This window comes from Paroedura picta, chromosome 12, assembly GCF_049243985.1.
Source record: "Paroedura picta isolate Pp20150507F chromosome 12, Ppicta_v3.0, whole genome shotgun sequence".
Taxonomy (NCBI): domain Eukaryota; kingdom Metazoa; phylum Chordata; class Lepidosauria; order Squamata; family Gekkonidae; genus Paroedura; species Paroedura picta.
Window position 1 is genome coordinate 37,392,163 of NC_135380.1, and position 13,819 is coordinate 37,405,981.

A 13,819-nucleotide genomic window follows, 5' to 3' on the forward strand; every position below is an offset into this window, starting at 1 on the left:
AGGAAGGTTTTAGGACATATTTCTTGATATAATACAGCTTTGTTTCCCCCTTCCTACTTGAATATTATTATATGTTTTTATAGGTGCACTTATTGAATTTTCCATGAGTCTAATTGATTGGTTGAATACAATGTATAAAGAATACACTGTCTGTGTGTGTGTGTACAAATGCATGTATATTCAGCCAGCCTTCTGGAGTGCTAGGGTCTGAGAAACCCAGGTTCAAACCCTCCATTCTGCCTTGGAAGCATGCTGGGTGATCTTGGGCCATCACACACTCTCTGGTGACTATGCCCTCCAGCTGGTCTGCTTCTAAACTTGTTCTCATCTGACTTTCCTAGGGTTGCCAGCTCAAGGTTGGGAAAAACCTGAAGACTTTGAGGGTGGAGTTTGAAGAGGGCGGGGTTTGGAGTGGGGTGGAACTTAAATGGGCTATAGTGCCATTTAATTACCTTCTAAGCAGCCATTTTTCCCAGGGGAACTTATCTCTGTTGCATGGAAATGACCTGTAATTCTGGGGTATTCCCAGGTCCCACTTGGCGTCTGGTTTCCCTAGACTATCCTCAGATGTTAAAGTTCTGATTTCCCTATTTATTTCTGAAGAACAAGTGTTACATTAGAAATTCCATTACATCATTTCCCTTTTAGAAATAGACTGTATGTTCACATTTTAGTACATATGTGATTAGCTATAGCTGTTAGGGTTTCCAGCCTCCAGGTTGGGTCTGGCATTCTCCCCGAATTAGAACTAATATCCAGACCATAGAGGTCCATTCCTCTAGAGAAAATAGCAGCTTTGGAGGTTGAGCTCTATGATATCACCTACCAGCTCCTCCATTCCCCAAATTCCTCCCTCCCTTGGCTCCATCATAAGATTTCCAGGAATTTCCCTGCCTGGAATTGGCAATTCTATGCAGCTTTCAGCTCTGTGATCTCTAATGCAGATTTATTCCTCTCAAGGTTACTGTTGTGCCTATGCATAGTTGATGAAAGGCTATTGTGACTATACATTGCATTGCAATTGTGATTTCATGGTGTCTTGCCAATGAGCAATGGTGAGTGTATGTATTGATTAAACCCAAGGGAGAAAATAATCTTAATGACATCATATGTACCATCACAGTATTATTGTGTTGTTGTTGTTGGGTTTTTTGCCAGTGATTTTACAATGTGCTCACCAACAAGATTTAGGGGAGAAAATCTGCAAATGAATGGGGTAAATTCCATATGCTCCAGACTCAGAATTAATTTTCTCCCAATTAACTTGGCATTTACATAGAAGTCCCAGAACAGTTAAACAGCATTATGGAAATAGAACATATCATTGAAACCTGGTTCTTCTGCTGGACCACATTTGGTAACTTTCTTAAAAAAATTAAACATCCCATATAAGCGTTTGAGCCTCTTGTGGCGCAGAGTGGTAAGGCAGCTGTCTGACAGCTTTGCCCATAAGGCTGGGAGTTCAATCCCAGCAGCCGGCTCAAGGTTGACTCAGCCTTCCATCCTTCCGAGGTCGGTAAAATGAGTACCCAGCTTGCTGGGGGGTAAACGGTAATGACTGGGGAAGGCACTGGCAAACCACCCCGTATTGAGTCTGCCAAGAAAACGCTAGAGGGCGTCACCCCAAGGGTCAGACATGACTCGGTGCTTGCACAGGGGATACCTTTACCTTTACCTTATAAGCGTTTGACTTTCACAGGTTTCTTGTTCACCTGGGCCAACAACGAAATCCTGAAAAGAGTTATACCCTTCTAAATCCATTCACTTTAGCAGATATAGCAGGGCATAACTGTATTCAGGATTACACTGTCAAGTACTACAATTCAAAATACCCTGCTTTAAACACATCATTTAATTGAGATTTAAAAAGACAACACCGTCTATTGTTTTGGAAATCTAGGTGAGAAACTTTTTATGTGATGTTTTAAAGACTCTCATTGAAGTGGTCTGTAAGTTTTTCTTCCTTCCTGTCACAAATCCCAGCTGGCCAGCTCCAACTGCATGCCCCAGTCATTCCTTGGGTCATTATGGGTAAGATGGCTCAGCCAGGAGGTGAATGAACCCTTAAAGAGAGGAGGGAAATCTCTGGAGGCCATTCCCAAATCTCTTCTTCCCTACTCCCCATCAAATTTCCACCACCATGTCCTCCTTGTCATGAGTGAAATATTGAACACGACGCTTGGAGAGAACCTTAAATATTATTTTAATCTCAAGCTTTCTGTTATTGCAAGCTTCAGGTCCAGCACTTCTAGTAAATACTTGGAAGGGGGCCAGGTCCTGAAAACTCCAGATGTATTAGGAACAAAACTTCATTTCTAAAGTGCAAAATAAGGAGCAACTGGGGCAGGAGCTCATGACTTTCCTCTACACTGATTTTTTTTTGTCTCACTGGCTCCTCTTCTTTACACCCTTCTCCTCTAGAATGTCGTCTGCACAGCCGCACTCAAGTGGTACCCGTATCCTGCACTGATCCACTGCATGAAGGGGTGTGAGGTAAGCCTTGGCCCACTTGTGCTGCTGCCTGTATTACGGGCCTGGTTATACCAGGAGTTTATCACAGTTAGGAAGGAGGAAAAAGTTCCCCCTGTTCAGATTCCCTAAGAAGCTGTGGTCTATTTAGAATCCTTTGATGCATGTGACAACTTTAATTACTGAGGGATTCCCTGGCAGTTCAGCAGGTAGAGTGTCTGGTTCCACCAGTGAACCCACCTTCCATCTAACAGTACCCAATAATCTTTCTGTTTGGCAGGGTTAGGGGTGGGGGTTGGATGTGTGGAATCTTCTGTAAAATAGTTGCAGGGCATGCATATCCATATGAAAGGGAAGGGCAGAATTGGCCTTTAAAAGTTGCCAAGACATTTTCTGCACTGGAATGTGTATCCTGTTGAAAACTATAGGCACCTTCGAAGTTTGAAGGCTTCTTTCGATAAATATCTTATTTATACCCTGCTTGCGGCTGGGGCTGGTGGGGAGGCAGCATGGGGGGCGGGGGCAGGAACGGTCTGGGGGGTGGCGGGGGGGAGGCAACTCTGCCCTCCAGCTTCTTGGGGTGCAGGGCCACCATAAGCAATGGGGGGAAGGAGAAGGGGAGGCATGCTGAGTAGCTACGGGTGCAGCGCTGCCCCGGGCCACGCCATCACGAGAGGAAGCGGAAGCCCGTCGCCTGCACCAGTGTTGAGAGAGCAGCGCCATGGAGAGAGGTGGCCAGAGCAGCGTGAGGCCCGCACTTCCTAAAAAGCTGTGGACTCTTGCATTAGAATTTCAATGGTAGCCCCTCCTGGAGCTGTTTTTTAATTTTTATTATTATTATTTTTTAAAGGTTACTTACAATTCAATCATGCATGCTAAAATGCATACATTCATATCAAAAGGAGACATCCAACCAACCCCCAAAGTCCAAGAAAAATGCCCCCCCAAAGCCATTTATAAAACATACATCAAATCCTTGCTCCAACAAAATGTGCATTCATCAAACATTTCAAAGAAAAAAGAAACTGTTGCAATAATAATAATCAACCCTCCATGAGGATGACCATTCAACAATCCACACATGATTTACAACCTCCCTCTCTACATTCAGCCTGTTCTGGGAACTCATGTTTTTAAAATAGCTGATATTACAAAATATCCATTGAGGAGCTATCTTCCAGCTGAACTCCAAAACCTAATTTGGGTGCCAAAGACTGTTCAGTATCTTTCACTGCACTTTTCCTGGCTTTACCAGGTTCCCCCACTGATGCAAATGGATTCATTTGGTCCTTTGATCTTTTGATATTTCCTCCTTGGGGACCTCAAATGTGTATTTCCTGCCTAAAATGAATCTTTTGACGCAACAGACAGGACATGGGAATGCAAAGATTCTCTTGCTTGAGTAGGGATTGATTTGGTGTTGTGAAACGGGGCTAAAATTAGGCAGATTGATATGGAAGTATTGTTGACTTTCCGTGAACAGCTCGCAATGGATTTGTTGGAATAGTCTCTAAGCGAACAAAATGCAGTAGAATTATATGGAGGGGTGTACCTATCCTGCAAGAGCCTCTTGTGGTGCAGAGTGGTAAGGCAGCAGACATGCAGTCTGAAGCTCTGCCCATGAAGCTGGGAGTTCAATCCAGCAGCCGGCTCAAGGCTGACTCAGCCTTCCATCCTTCTGAGGTCGGTAAAATGAGGACCCAGCTTGCTTGCTGGGGGGTAAACGGTAATGACTGGGTAAGGCACTGGCAAACCACCCCGTATTGAGTCTGCCATGAAAACGCTAGAGGGCGTCACCCCAAGGGTCAGACATGACTCGGTGATTGCACAGGGGATACCTTTACCTTTACCTTACCTATCCTGCAAATCTCCACCAAATCTAGAACAGGTCATGGAATTCAGGAAAAGCATCAGCTTTGAATTTAAAGGGGGGGGGGCAGAAATCCTGGTCTTTGTGGCATCCAAAGTAGGCTTGAATGGGAGCATGGAAGGGTTTTTATTGCCTGTACTCTCTAAAGCAGGGGTAGTCAACCTGTGGTCCTCCAGATGTCCATGGACTACAATTCCCATGAGCCCCTGCCAGCGTTTGCTGGGAATTGTAGTCCATGGACATCTGGAGGACCACAGATTGACTACCCCTGCTCTAATGTATAATTTCCATATCAAAACCCTTGACCAAGATCTCCTCCATATCACCGGAGCCTTTTCTTCTGCCTGTTGCATTATTTTATCCTGCCCTACACTGTATTCCCCTGCTTTAAAAGCCAAGAGGATACTTGTCCTTGGACCTAAGGGCATATAAAAAATAGTATTTGTTTTTATTTAATCTCAGAGTTGGAAGGTACCACTAGAGCCATCTGGTTCAACTCTCCTGCCAACACAGGAACTGCAATATCCCAACAAATCGGGATCTAATTGGTACTTAAAAACCTCCAGCAAGATTAAATGCACTACTATCTGCAATCTCGGAAGGCCATATATATTAGATATACCGGTTTTAGATAGATGTTGTGGTTGTGGTTTAGGAGTTATAGACTCTGCAAAGCACGTTCTGCTTGAATGTCTGTAGTGTAAGGAGGCTACAAAGAAATGGATCAAACCACTCACATGGCAGTGAAAGGTGCATCCCCTCAATACTTTAGTTATTCAACTTTTAATGGATTCTAGACCAAAAAAATTTCTTTTTCTTTTTTTTGTTCTGGCCATGAGAGCTCAGGCAGCCTTTGTCAAGACATCTCTTTTTTGAATTCTTCCTTTTCCCTTGTTATTCCTAGTTAGGATTGATGCTACTCAGGACATGTAGTACAGGGGAATAGAGAGGCAGAGGGAGGGAGGGAGGGAGGGAGGGAGGAAGGAAGGAAGGAAGGAAGGAAGGAAGGAAGGAAGGAAGGAAGGAAGGAAGGAAGGAAGGAAGGAAGGAAGGAAGGAAGGAAGGAAGGAAGGAAGGAGATAATTGATCAAAATGGAAGAGAATAGTGGAATGAATGAATGAATGAAGGAAGGAAGGAAGGAAGGAAGGAAGGAAGGAAGGAAGGAAGGAAGGAAGGAAGGAAGGAAGGAAGGAAGGAAGGAAGGAAGGAAGGAAGGAAGACACTCCAACAACAAAAATGTGTTTTTTTCCTCAAACAGGAAGTTTCTCCTCAAATTTCGATGAATACTGCTTTGCTGTAGTTGGTATCCATTAGTCTGAGTCCTATCATCCAAGATGACTGAAAACATATCTGCCCCATCTTCCACATTGCATCTCTTTAGGTATTAGAAGGTGGCAATCATATCAACTCAAATATCTCTTCTCCAGTGTAAAGATTCCCAGCTCCTTCAGTCCTTCCTCATAGAACATGGTCTCTAAACCCCTTACTAGCTTCATTGCTATACACTCGACTCCTTCCATTTTACTGACATTCCTCCTAAACTGTGGTGCCCAGAACTGATCACAGTACTCCAGGTGAGGTCTAAGCAAAATAATGTAGAGTGGCAATACACTTCTTCTAATGCAGCCTATAATCGCATTAGCCCATTTTAATACAATGGTTCATACTATGTTTATGGTCCACTAGAACTCCCAGATCCTTTTCAGAGGTGGTCCAACCGAGCCAGGTTTCAATAATCCATCCCATATTTATATAAATGAAGCCTTCATCCATTCCATGTCCAGCTGTATCCTCTATCTATTCCCTAAGTATCATCCACAGACTTGATAAACATATTATGAACGATCTCATCTAAGTCATTTTTACAGATGTTAAACAGCACTGGGCCCAAAACAGGACATTGGTTGCTCAGTGGTTGATGGGAAACCACCAGCTATCACCTTTGGGTATGGTCTACCAACCAGGCCTTAATCTATAACAGTAATAGCATCCAATCCAGCTGCTCAACAAGATCATGGGGCATCACATCAAAAGCTTTATTAAAAATTCAAATAGACCACACCCATTGCGTTCCTTTGGTCCACCGCACTGGTAACTCAATCACAAAAGAGATGAGATTAGTCTGACATGGATTATTCCTAAAAGAATCCAGACTGAGATTTAATAAGCACACCTTGTCTCTCCAAATGTTCACACACACCCCTTAATAATCCATTCTAAAATCTTTCTTGGAATCAATGTCCAGCTAACTGGCTGACAAATTCCTGGATCATCTTTCCCCCCTTTCTTAACAACAACAAATAAAGGTACAACATCAGCCTTTTTCCAGTCCCTAGGTAGTTCTTCTGTCCTCCAAGATCTTTAAAAAAAACTAAAGGGAGAGGTTCCAAAATTATATCTGCCAATGCCTTCAGCGCTGCAGTTCATCAGGTCCTGAGGATACGTTTGGCTTTAAAGCAACCAGGTCTTCCCAGAAATCAAAATCCATCTGTTTGGTTATCCCAGCCCACCCCTCACCATTGTACACTGGGTTCTTAAGTGGAAAAAAGAAGCAAAAAAAAAATAATAAAAACTTAGCCATTTCACCAGCACTTGTTAAAACTCATCTAACACCTCCCCTAAATGGACCTTATTCATCCTCTTTCTTATTCATCTTCTTATTCCTAAGGTCATTAAAAAACCCAAATGAAATATTATTATATACTCTACTCATCAACTGAATCTCATTTGAGGCCTTTGTTGTCCTTCCTCCCTACAGAGTATAACTATCTTTCCATATTTGTCCCTTCCTTCAACTCTTCAACTTCAGATGATAAAGCCCCCTTTGATAGAAGAAGAAGAGTTGGTTCTTATATGCCACTTTTCTCTACCCGAAGGAGGCTCAAAGCGGCTTACATTCGCCTTCCCTTTCCTCTCCCCACAACAGACACCCTGTGAGGTGGGTGAGGCTGAGAGAGCCCTGATAGTACTGAAGAAGAAGAACAGTTAAGGCCATTCCGCACAAAGGGCAATGTGGCTAAATCTGAGCGCTATTGAAAAGTGCTGCAGACAAAAGCGGCAGATCACGGTAAGGCACACAGTCCTTTCTAGCGAAAAAAGGCTCTCCCACTAGGGCTGTTCTCGTAACGCACAAGTTTCCAGTCTCACCGAAATCGCAATAGGGGAGCCAATATATTTCCACGCTTCCTCCCGCCCCTTAACAGCCAATTAACTGTTGTGTTCTTGTTTCCCTTTAAGAACTCTTTTTTAAAAACCCGAAAAGTTGTAGCAACGCATATTCGTTCCTTCAATGTATCAGAAAGACCTTTTCCGCAGGCGCAGGAGCTGGCGCTTAATCATTTACAGGCTCCTCAAGTTAAAAAAAAAATCCCACCCCACCCCCCTGGACGAGATTTGTGGCTGAAATTATGGGCAGTGTTGAACAAGGATCTGTATTGTGCTTGGGAACTTTAAAGACACTTGCAGTAGGGAGCTTTGTTTAACTTTTAATCACTTCTGTGGAGGGACTTCAGCCGGAGAAGCCTTGGAGAAGCCTCGCTCATTCATTGCTTTCCCCGTCTAAGGAAAAAAAATGGCGATCGCTTCTCTGGAAGTTCGGCAGCGAGAGCGGGGGAGGGACTTTCTTTCTACCGCTACATTGAGAACGCACATGTCTTTTGATGATGTGTTGCAGCTTGTGCGCAGAAGTGTAGCGGTTTTCTCAGGGGGAATCCACTTTTCCCGATTTCCCGAAAAGCACTACAACAAAGCGCTTTTTGCAGGAGTGTTGCAGGAGTGTTGCAGATTGTGTGCGACATCATGCAGAACCTTGAATTAGTAGTGTTTACCAAAGGTAAGACTTCTGCTACATTTATGTCATGCGGAATGGCCCTTAGTTCTTATATGCTGCTTTTCTCTACCGAAGGAGTCTCAAAGCGGCTTACAGTCGCCTTCCTTTTCCTCTCCCCACAACAGACACCCTGTGAGGTGGGTGAGGCTGAGAGAGCCCTGATATTACTGCTCGGTCAGAAAAGTTTTATCAGTGCCAGGGCGAGGCCAAGGTCACCCAGCTGGCTGCATTTGGGGGAGTGCAGAATCGAACCCGGCATGCCAGATTATAAATCCGCATTCCTAACCACTACACAAAACTGGATACCAGTCAGGTTTTCTGTAATGACTTATGTTCTTCTTCAATCAGTATCTTACAGTTTTTTAAAAACATCTCACCCCTCCTGGATCCCTTTCCCTTGAAGCATTTTGACCCATGGCCCTAGGAGCTGTGTATAATGAAATAGCAGGCTACACACTGCTTTATTGCCTTAATCCATACACCAGGGATTCCTAATGAGGTGTTCACAGGAGCTCTGGAGGGGGTCTGCAGCCTTCACCCTCCTGACTTCATAGATAAGCTAGGGAACCGGCTACTTCCTTTGCTCCCCCTCCCTGATTCTGAGCATGAGTGAGTTCTCTTATGCTTTCTGCACCTGGGAGGGGGCAGAGCCTACATGTCTACTCTTACTTTAAACCACCTCCTATCTCCCGGTCAGTTCTCCTCGAACCTGCCTGTTAACATGGGTAAAGATGTCACACATTCCTTCTGGGAGGGTGGGAGGGCAGTTGATATCACTTCCGCAGCTCCATGAAGACTGAAAAATTATTTTTGACAGGTTGAAAAAGACTGGCACACACACTACAGTTCAGATACATCTCCCCCACTTCAGGAAAACGGCAACCAAGCAACCTACACAAACAACATTTAATCCAGGCTTCCCCCAAAAGCAAAAAGAGTGACCAAATAGAAACTGTGCTTTCCCCGTATCTCTCTGCACTTGTTGGATAATGCGCTTTCAATGCACTTTAGAGGTCGATTTTCCTGTTCCCCACAGCAGTTCCCTAGCTTGTGTCCAAGTCCATTAAGGAAAGAGAGAGAAGATCAAGGACCCCCTCTGGGTCCATGACCATGGACTCCTGGTTGGGAATCTCTGGCCTTAGGAGATAACCAGACAGCCTGATAGGCATTTGATACACTGCTTCCTTTAATTGTGATAGTCCCACAATTCCAGGGTTCTGTAACAAGGGCCCAAGTACCTGATGCTGGTCAGCACAGGAGAACATGATGGGTGTTTCAGCAATTCTGGGCAGTAATGCGCATAGGCATTTCCAGTTAAAGGATCCCAAGCAGCAGGTGTTGGGAAATATTTCTCTTTGCCCAAGACTCAGATGCGCCCCAAGACAGCATTGGGTAGACCAATGCTCTGACTCAGTATACAGCAGCTTTGTATCTTCATAACACTGACCGGCGGTCCTCTGTCAAAGTGCTCTCCACTGAGCTGAAAGACTGCAGCCATTTTCCAAGGTTGAAAATTGCGTAGACAAAATGGCAAGAACAGGAAAAGAGATGGGACTGACAAAGCAACTGCTTTGCACAGAGATAGTCCCAGGTGCAATTCCTGGCATCTCTAGTTAAAAGGATCGGGCCCTATGAAGGTTCTGTGCCCAAGACTGGAGAGCCTCTGACAATCAAACACAGTATTGTCCTTGATAGCCAGTGTGATGTAGTGGTTAAAAGTGGACACTTCTAATCTGGAGAGCCGGGTTTGATTCCCCACTTCTCCACATGCAGCCAGCAGGCTGTCCTTGGCCTAGTGACAGTCCTGTTTGTTATCACAGAGCAGTTCTGTCAGAGCTCGTTCAGCCTCACGTACCTCACAGTGTGTCTGTTGTGGGGAGAGGAAGGGAAAGTAACTAAACCACTTTGGAACTCTTTTAGGTAGTCAAAATCAAGGTATAAAAACAATAAAAACCAACTCTTCATAACCTAGTCATTAGACTCATCATAATGTGTTTACAATTGCAGATTTATAGCCTTTCAGTAATGACTGAGAAAAAGGAGAGAAAGATCACCCAAGATGGGGTCATGAGATAGAAATGGATGCTCGCCTTGTTTGTGTCACAAATTCACAACTACAGCTACCCTGGACAAAATTCTGTGGATGGGTGTACTTTGCTGGTGTCAAATTGGGATTATGCCCCAATCTTTTCAGTTTCCTTTTCTCTGGTTAAGCCTTGTGTTGAAATTCTCAGTTGTGCCAACATCAAAAATGTTTTCAAAGTGAATGAATGACTCACGATCTCCTTCTACACTTTAATGAAAAAGGACATGATCCTTCGGGGATTTTTTCTATGTGAATCCCATTCTCCCCCCCCCCCCCCCGGATAGGAAGTTTTTCTTTGGATTTATCCAGTGCCTTTTACGATACGATAACATTTATTGTATGTAGCCAAAGGCCGTTACAAAACACAATTAAAACAATATGGCACAAATATAAATAAATAAAACAATATTCCTCCAATATTGTGTACCTAAAAATGTAAACATGGACTACTAAGTTACAATAAAAGGGATAAAATGGTGTATCAAGGGGGAGGCTCCTGTAAAAATGCATTAGCTCGAATCTTCCAGGCAGCCAGAGCAAAAAGTGCCACCCTATAAGAGATATAGGGGTCGACAAGTGATAACAGATAGGTGACTTTGTTAAAATCAGAAATAGGGTGTGAGCTTGGTAATAACTTGGCAAGGAATTTGCCCCTGGGTTCGGAGTACAGGGGACAAGCCAAAACATAGTGGGGCAGGTCCTCCACAGATGGATTTCCACATATGCACAGGCGTTGGGCTGTGGGTATTCGGAGATATCGCCCAGAGAGCATGGCTGATGGCATCATTTCAAACCGCAAAGATGTTAGGGCCATTCTAAGATTACGTGTGCCTTTTAAAACCCTCAGTCATCTGATTGTCTTACTAAGCATTGTGTACTCTGACTGATGGCTCTTTTTATATTACAATTTCTCACCTCTGATCTTTGAGGTATCACTTCCATCATGCTGTTTCACACTCTTCCTCCCTTGGGTTAAAATATAGTCTGACTCTTCAAACTGAGATTTTCCAAGCACACTGGAAGCAGAGGGCTTTAATGGGGGGGGAGAGAATTATCTGGAAAGCTATGATTAAAAGTTGTCTCACCGCTCCATTAATAGACCTGTGTTTACACTTTGCACTTAAATCATTTTCCCAAAATTAGCTCACTCGCTCACTCGCTCACTCTTGAGATTTATGCACATGCGCAAGTGGGTTTTGTTTTGGCCCAACTCTGTGTTGCTGGGGGTGGGGGCCGTGTTTCTGTCTGGAAGATTTCTTCCAGAAGCAATTTCAGGAGCTCATTGTTGATTGTTTGCTGCATTTGTTGCTTTGATTTTAAGGGGGGGGGTTATTAGTAAATGTTACTAATGTTGCTAAAATTGTCCCTTTAAAGGTGTTAGCAGTGATTCACGAAAACTCATATCCTGTCACAAATTTTGTTAGTCTTTCAGCTGCTACTGAATGCCTGCTCTTTTCTGCAGACAGATTAATACGGCTGCCCTCATGATCTAGCTAAATTACCCAGTAACATGACAGCTGAAGTTAGTTGTGACTAAATTTTATTTATAGCAAGGAGTCTTAAATTAGATTTGTTTTAGCCATAACAACAAACTTATAGTTGTTTTATGGAAATATATACATACATACATACATACATACATACATACATACATACATACATACATACATACATACATACATACATACATACATACATACATATATATATATATATATATATATATATATATATATATATATAAATACATATACATACACATACATATAAATATACATATACATACACACACACAGACACATACACACATTAAAAAGAGACTTTTAAAATATTGCTGCCCTCTACTTACTTCCCTGACTGGTAAGAAATTCCAGAGACAACCCCAACAATACAATACAAAAACCTTTAATGGCATCCATAATATAAAGCAATATACAAATCAGTTCTCTAATACAAATCTAAAAAGCTGTAAGGAAAATTACAGCAGGCAAGAGAGCAGCAAATACAAAAAGATAAAACCAGTGGTGTTTACTTCTTTGCCCTGTGGATCATTACTATAGATAAAAATCCGGCTACTAGTTCAGTGGTCTCCAAGCAATTATCAATAAGCAGCAATTCAAGAGCCCTGCCATCTGTGACCTTAAAGGTAAAAGATCAGGTCAGAATGTTGGTTGTTAGACAGCTCACATCGCAGAATGATATGGCAAATTGAGTCTGGTTCTGTATGGCAATACCTGCAAATTCTTTCATTGCGGGGAATTCTCCTATACCTGCCTTCAACCATTGCAGAAGGAAATACGTTTAGTCTGGCTAACATAAACACTCTGCGGTTCGAAGGTATTATACGGTTGGAAAAATAACGTGCCATAGAGTTTGGGGTATAGGATAGACCAAAAGCTCGTGAAGAGCACGGCCCCCCTGCACCAGCGTAAATTATCTGGAGATCAATATCCTGGATTCTTCTTTGGATGGTTTGAAGACAACCCCATAGGGCGAGCTTTTGCTTTGGATGGGACATTGATTAAAAAATAGGAAGAAGCCAAGGGGTGCTTGGGCAGGGCGGCATATCTGCTAACCCATTTCTAATCCCCAGGGCGAGTGCTTTGCCACAGAAAGCTGCTTTGCCTCCAGCAAACCCTCACTGCCTCTCCGAGGGAAGCAGAATCCCATCCCTGACACCAGCTTTGAATATTTCATGTTATCCCGAATGTTGACACATTTCTTGGGCAGTGCAACCTGAGTTTGCACAGTGTCTTTTTGTTGTAAAACTTGCTTTATTTTACAATAAACAAGACATAGGAGTAGCCAAAGAACCACTCCAGCAAGGCATCCAGTCTACTTACAACCAGGAGAAAGACCCTAAAAAGGTAAAGGTATCCCCTGTGCAAGCACCGAGTCATGTCTGACCCTTGGGGTGACACCCTCTAGCGTTTTCATGGCAGACTCAACACGGGGTGGTTTGCCATTCCCTTCCCCAGTCATTACCATTTTACCCCCCAGCAAGCTGGGTACTCATTTTACCGACCTCGGAAGGATGGAAAGCTGAGTCAACCTTGAGCCAGTTGCTGGGATTGAACTCCCAGCCTCATGGGCAGAGCTTTAAGACTGCATGTCTGCTGCCTTACCACTCTGCGCCACAAGAGGCTCTGAGAGAGACCCTACACAGCAGAATATTTCACCTGTAGTTAACTTGCTGGTTACAGTTTATTTGTGTTCTACTGGTTGACTACCCCTGCTCTATGGTAAAAAAAAAAATCCACCTCAAACCATAGTTTTGTCCCAATCCCAGAGTGTCATCCCCACCTTTGATCCCAGCATCCTGTCACTTCCAGGTAATGTCACCACGTCTTCCTGGTCCCTGTGAGTGAAAGGGGAAGGTATGGGGGAGGGATCCCTGTGAAAACAACTGTTTTTTTGGTGGGATTTCACCCCCACTTTCTAAACCCCCAAGGCAGGGGGAGCAATACCAAAGCAGGGGTGCCCCCAACCCCGTCAAAGGTCTGGCATCCCAACTGCCCAATCCCGTACTACATGCCAACGACTTCACCACCACTCTTGGTAACA

At 43.7% G+C, this 13,819-nt stretch overlaps 1 protein-coding gene across 1 annotated transcript in view; it reads left to right on the forward strand.

Annotated features, from left to right (window-relative positions):
* PAPPA (pappalysin 1) overlaps window positions 1-13,819 on the forward strand; it is a 286,657-nt gene that overhangs the window by 237,229 nt on the left and 35,609 nt on the right. Inside the window, exon 20 of the mRNA XM_077305078.1 lies at window positions 2,422-2,493. Coding sequence (XP_077161193.1) covers window positions 2,422-2,493 — 72 coding nt within the window. The remainder of the gene's footprint in view (window positions 1-2,421; window positions 2,494-13,819) is intronic.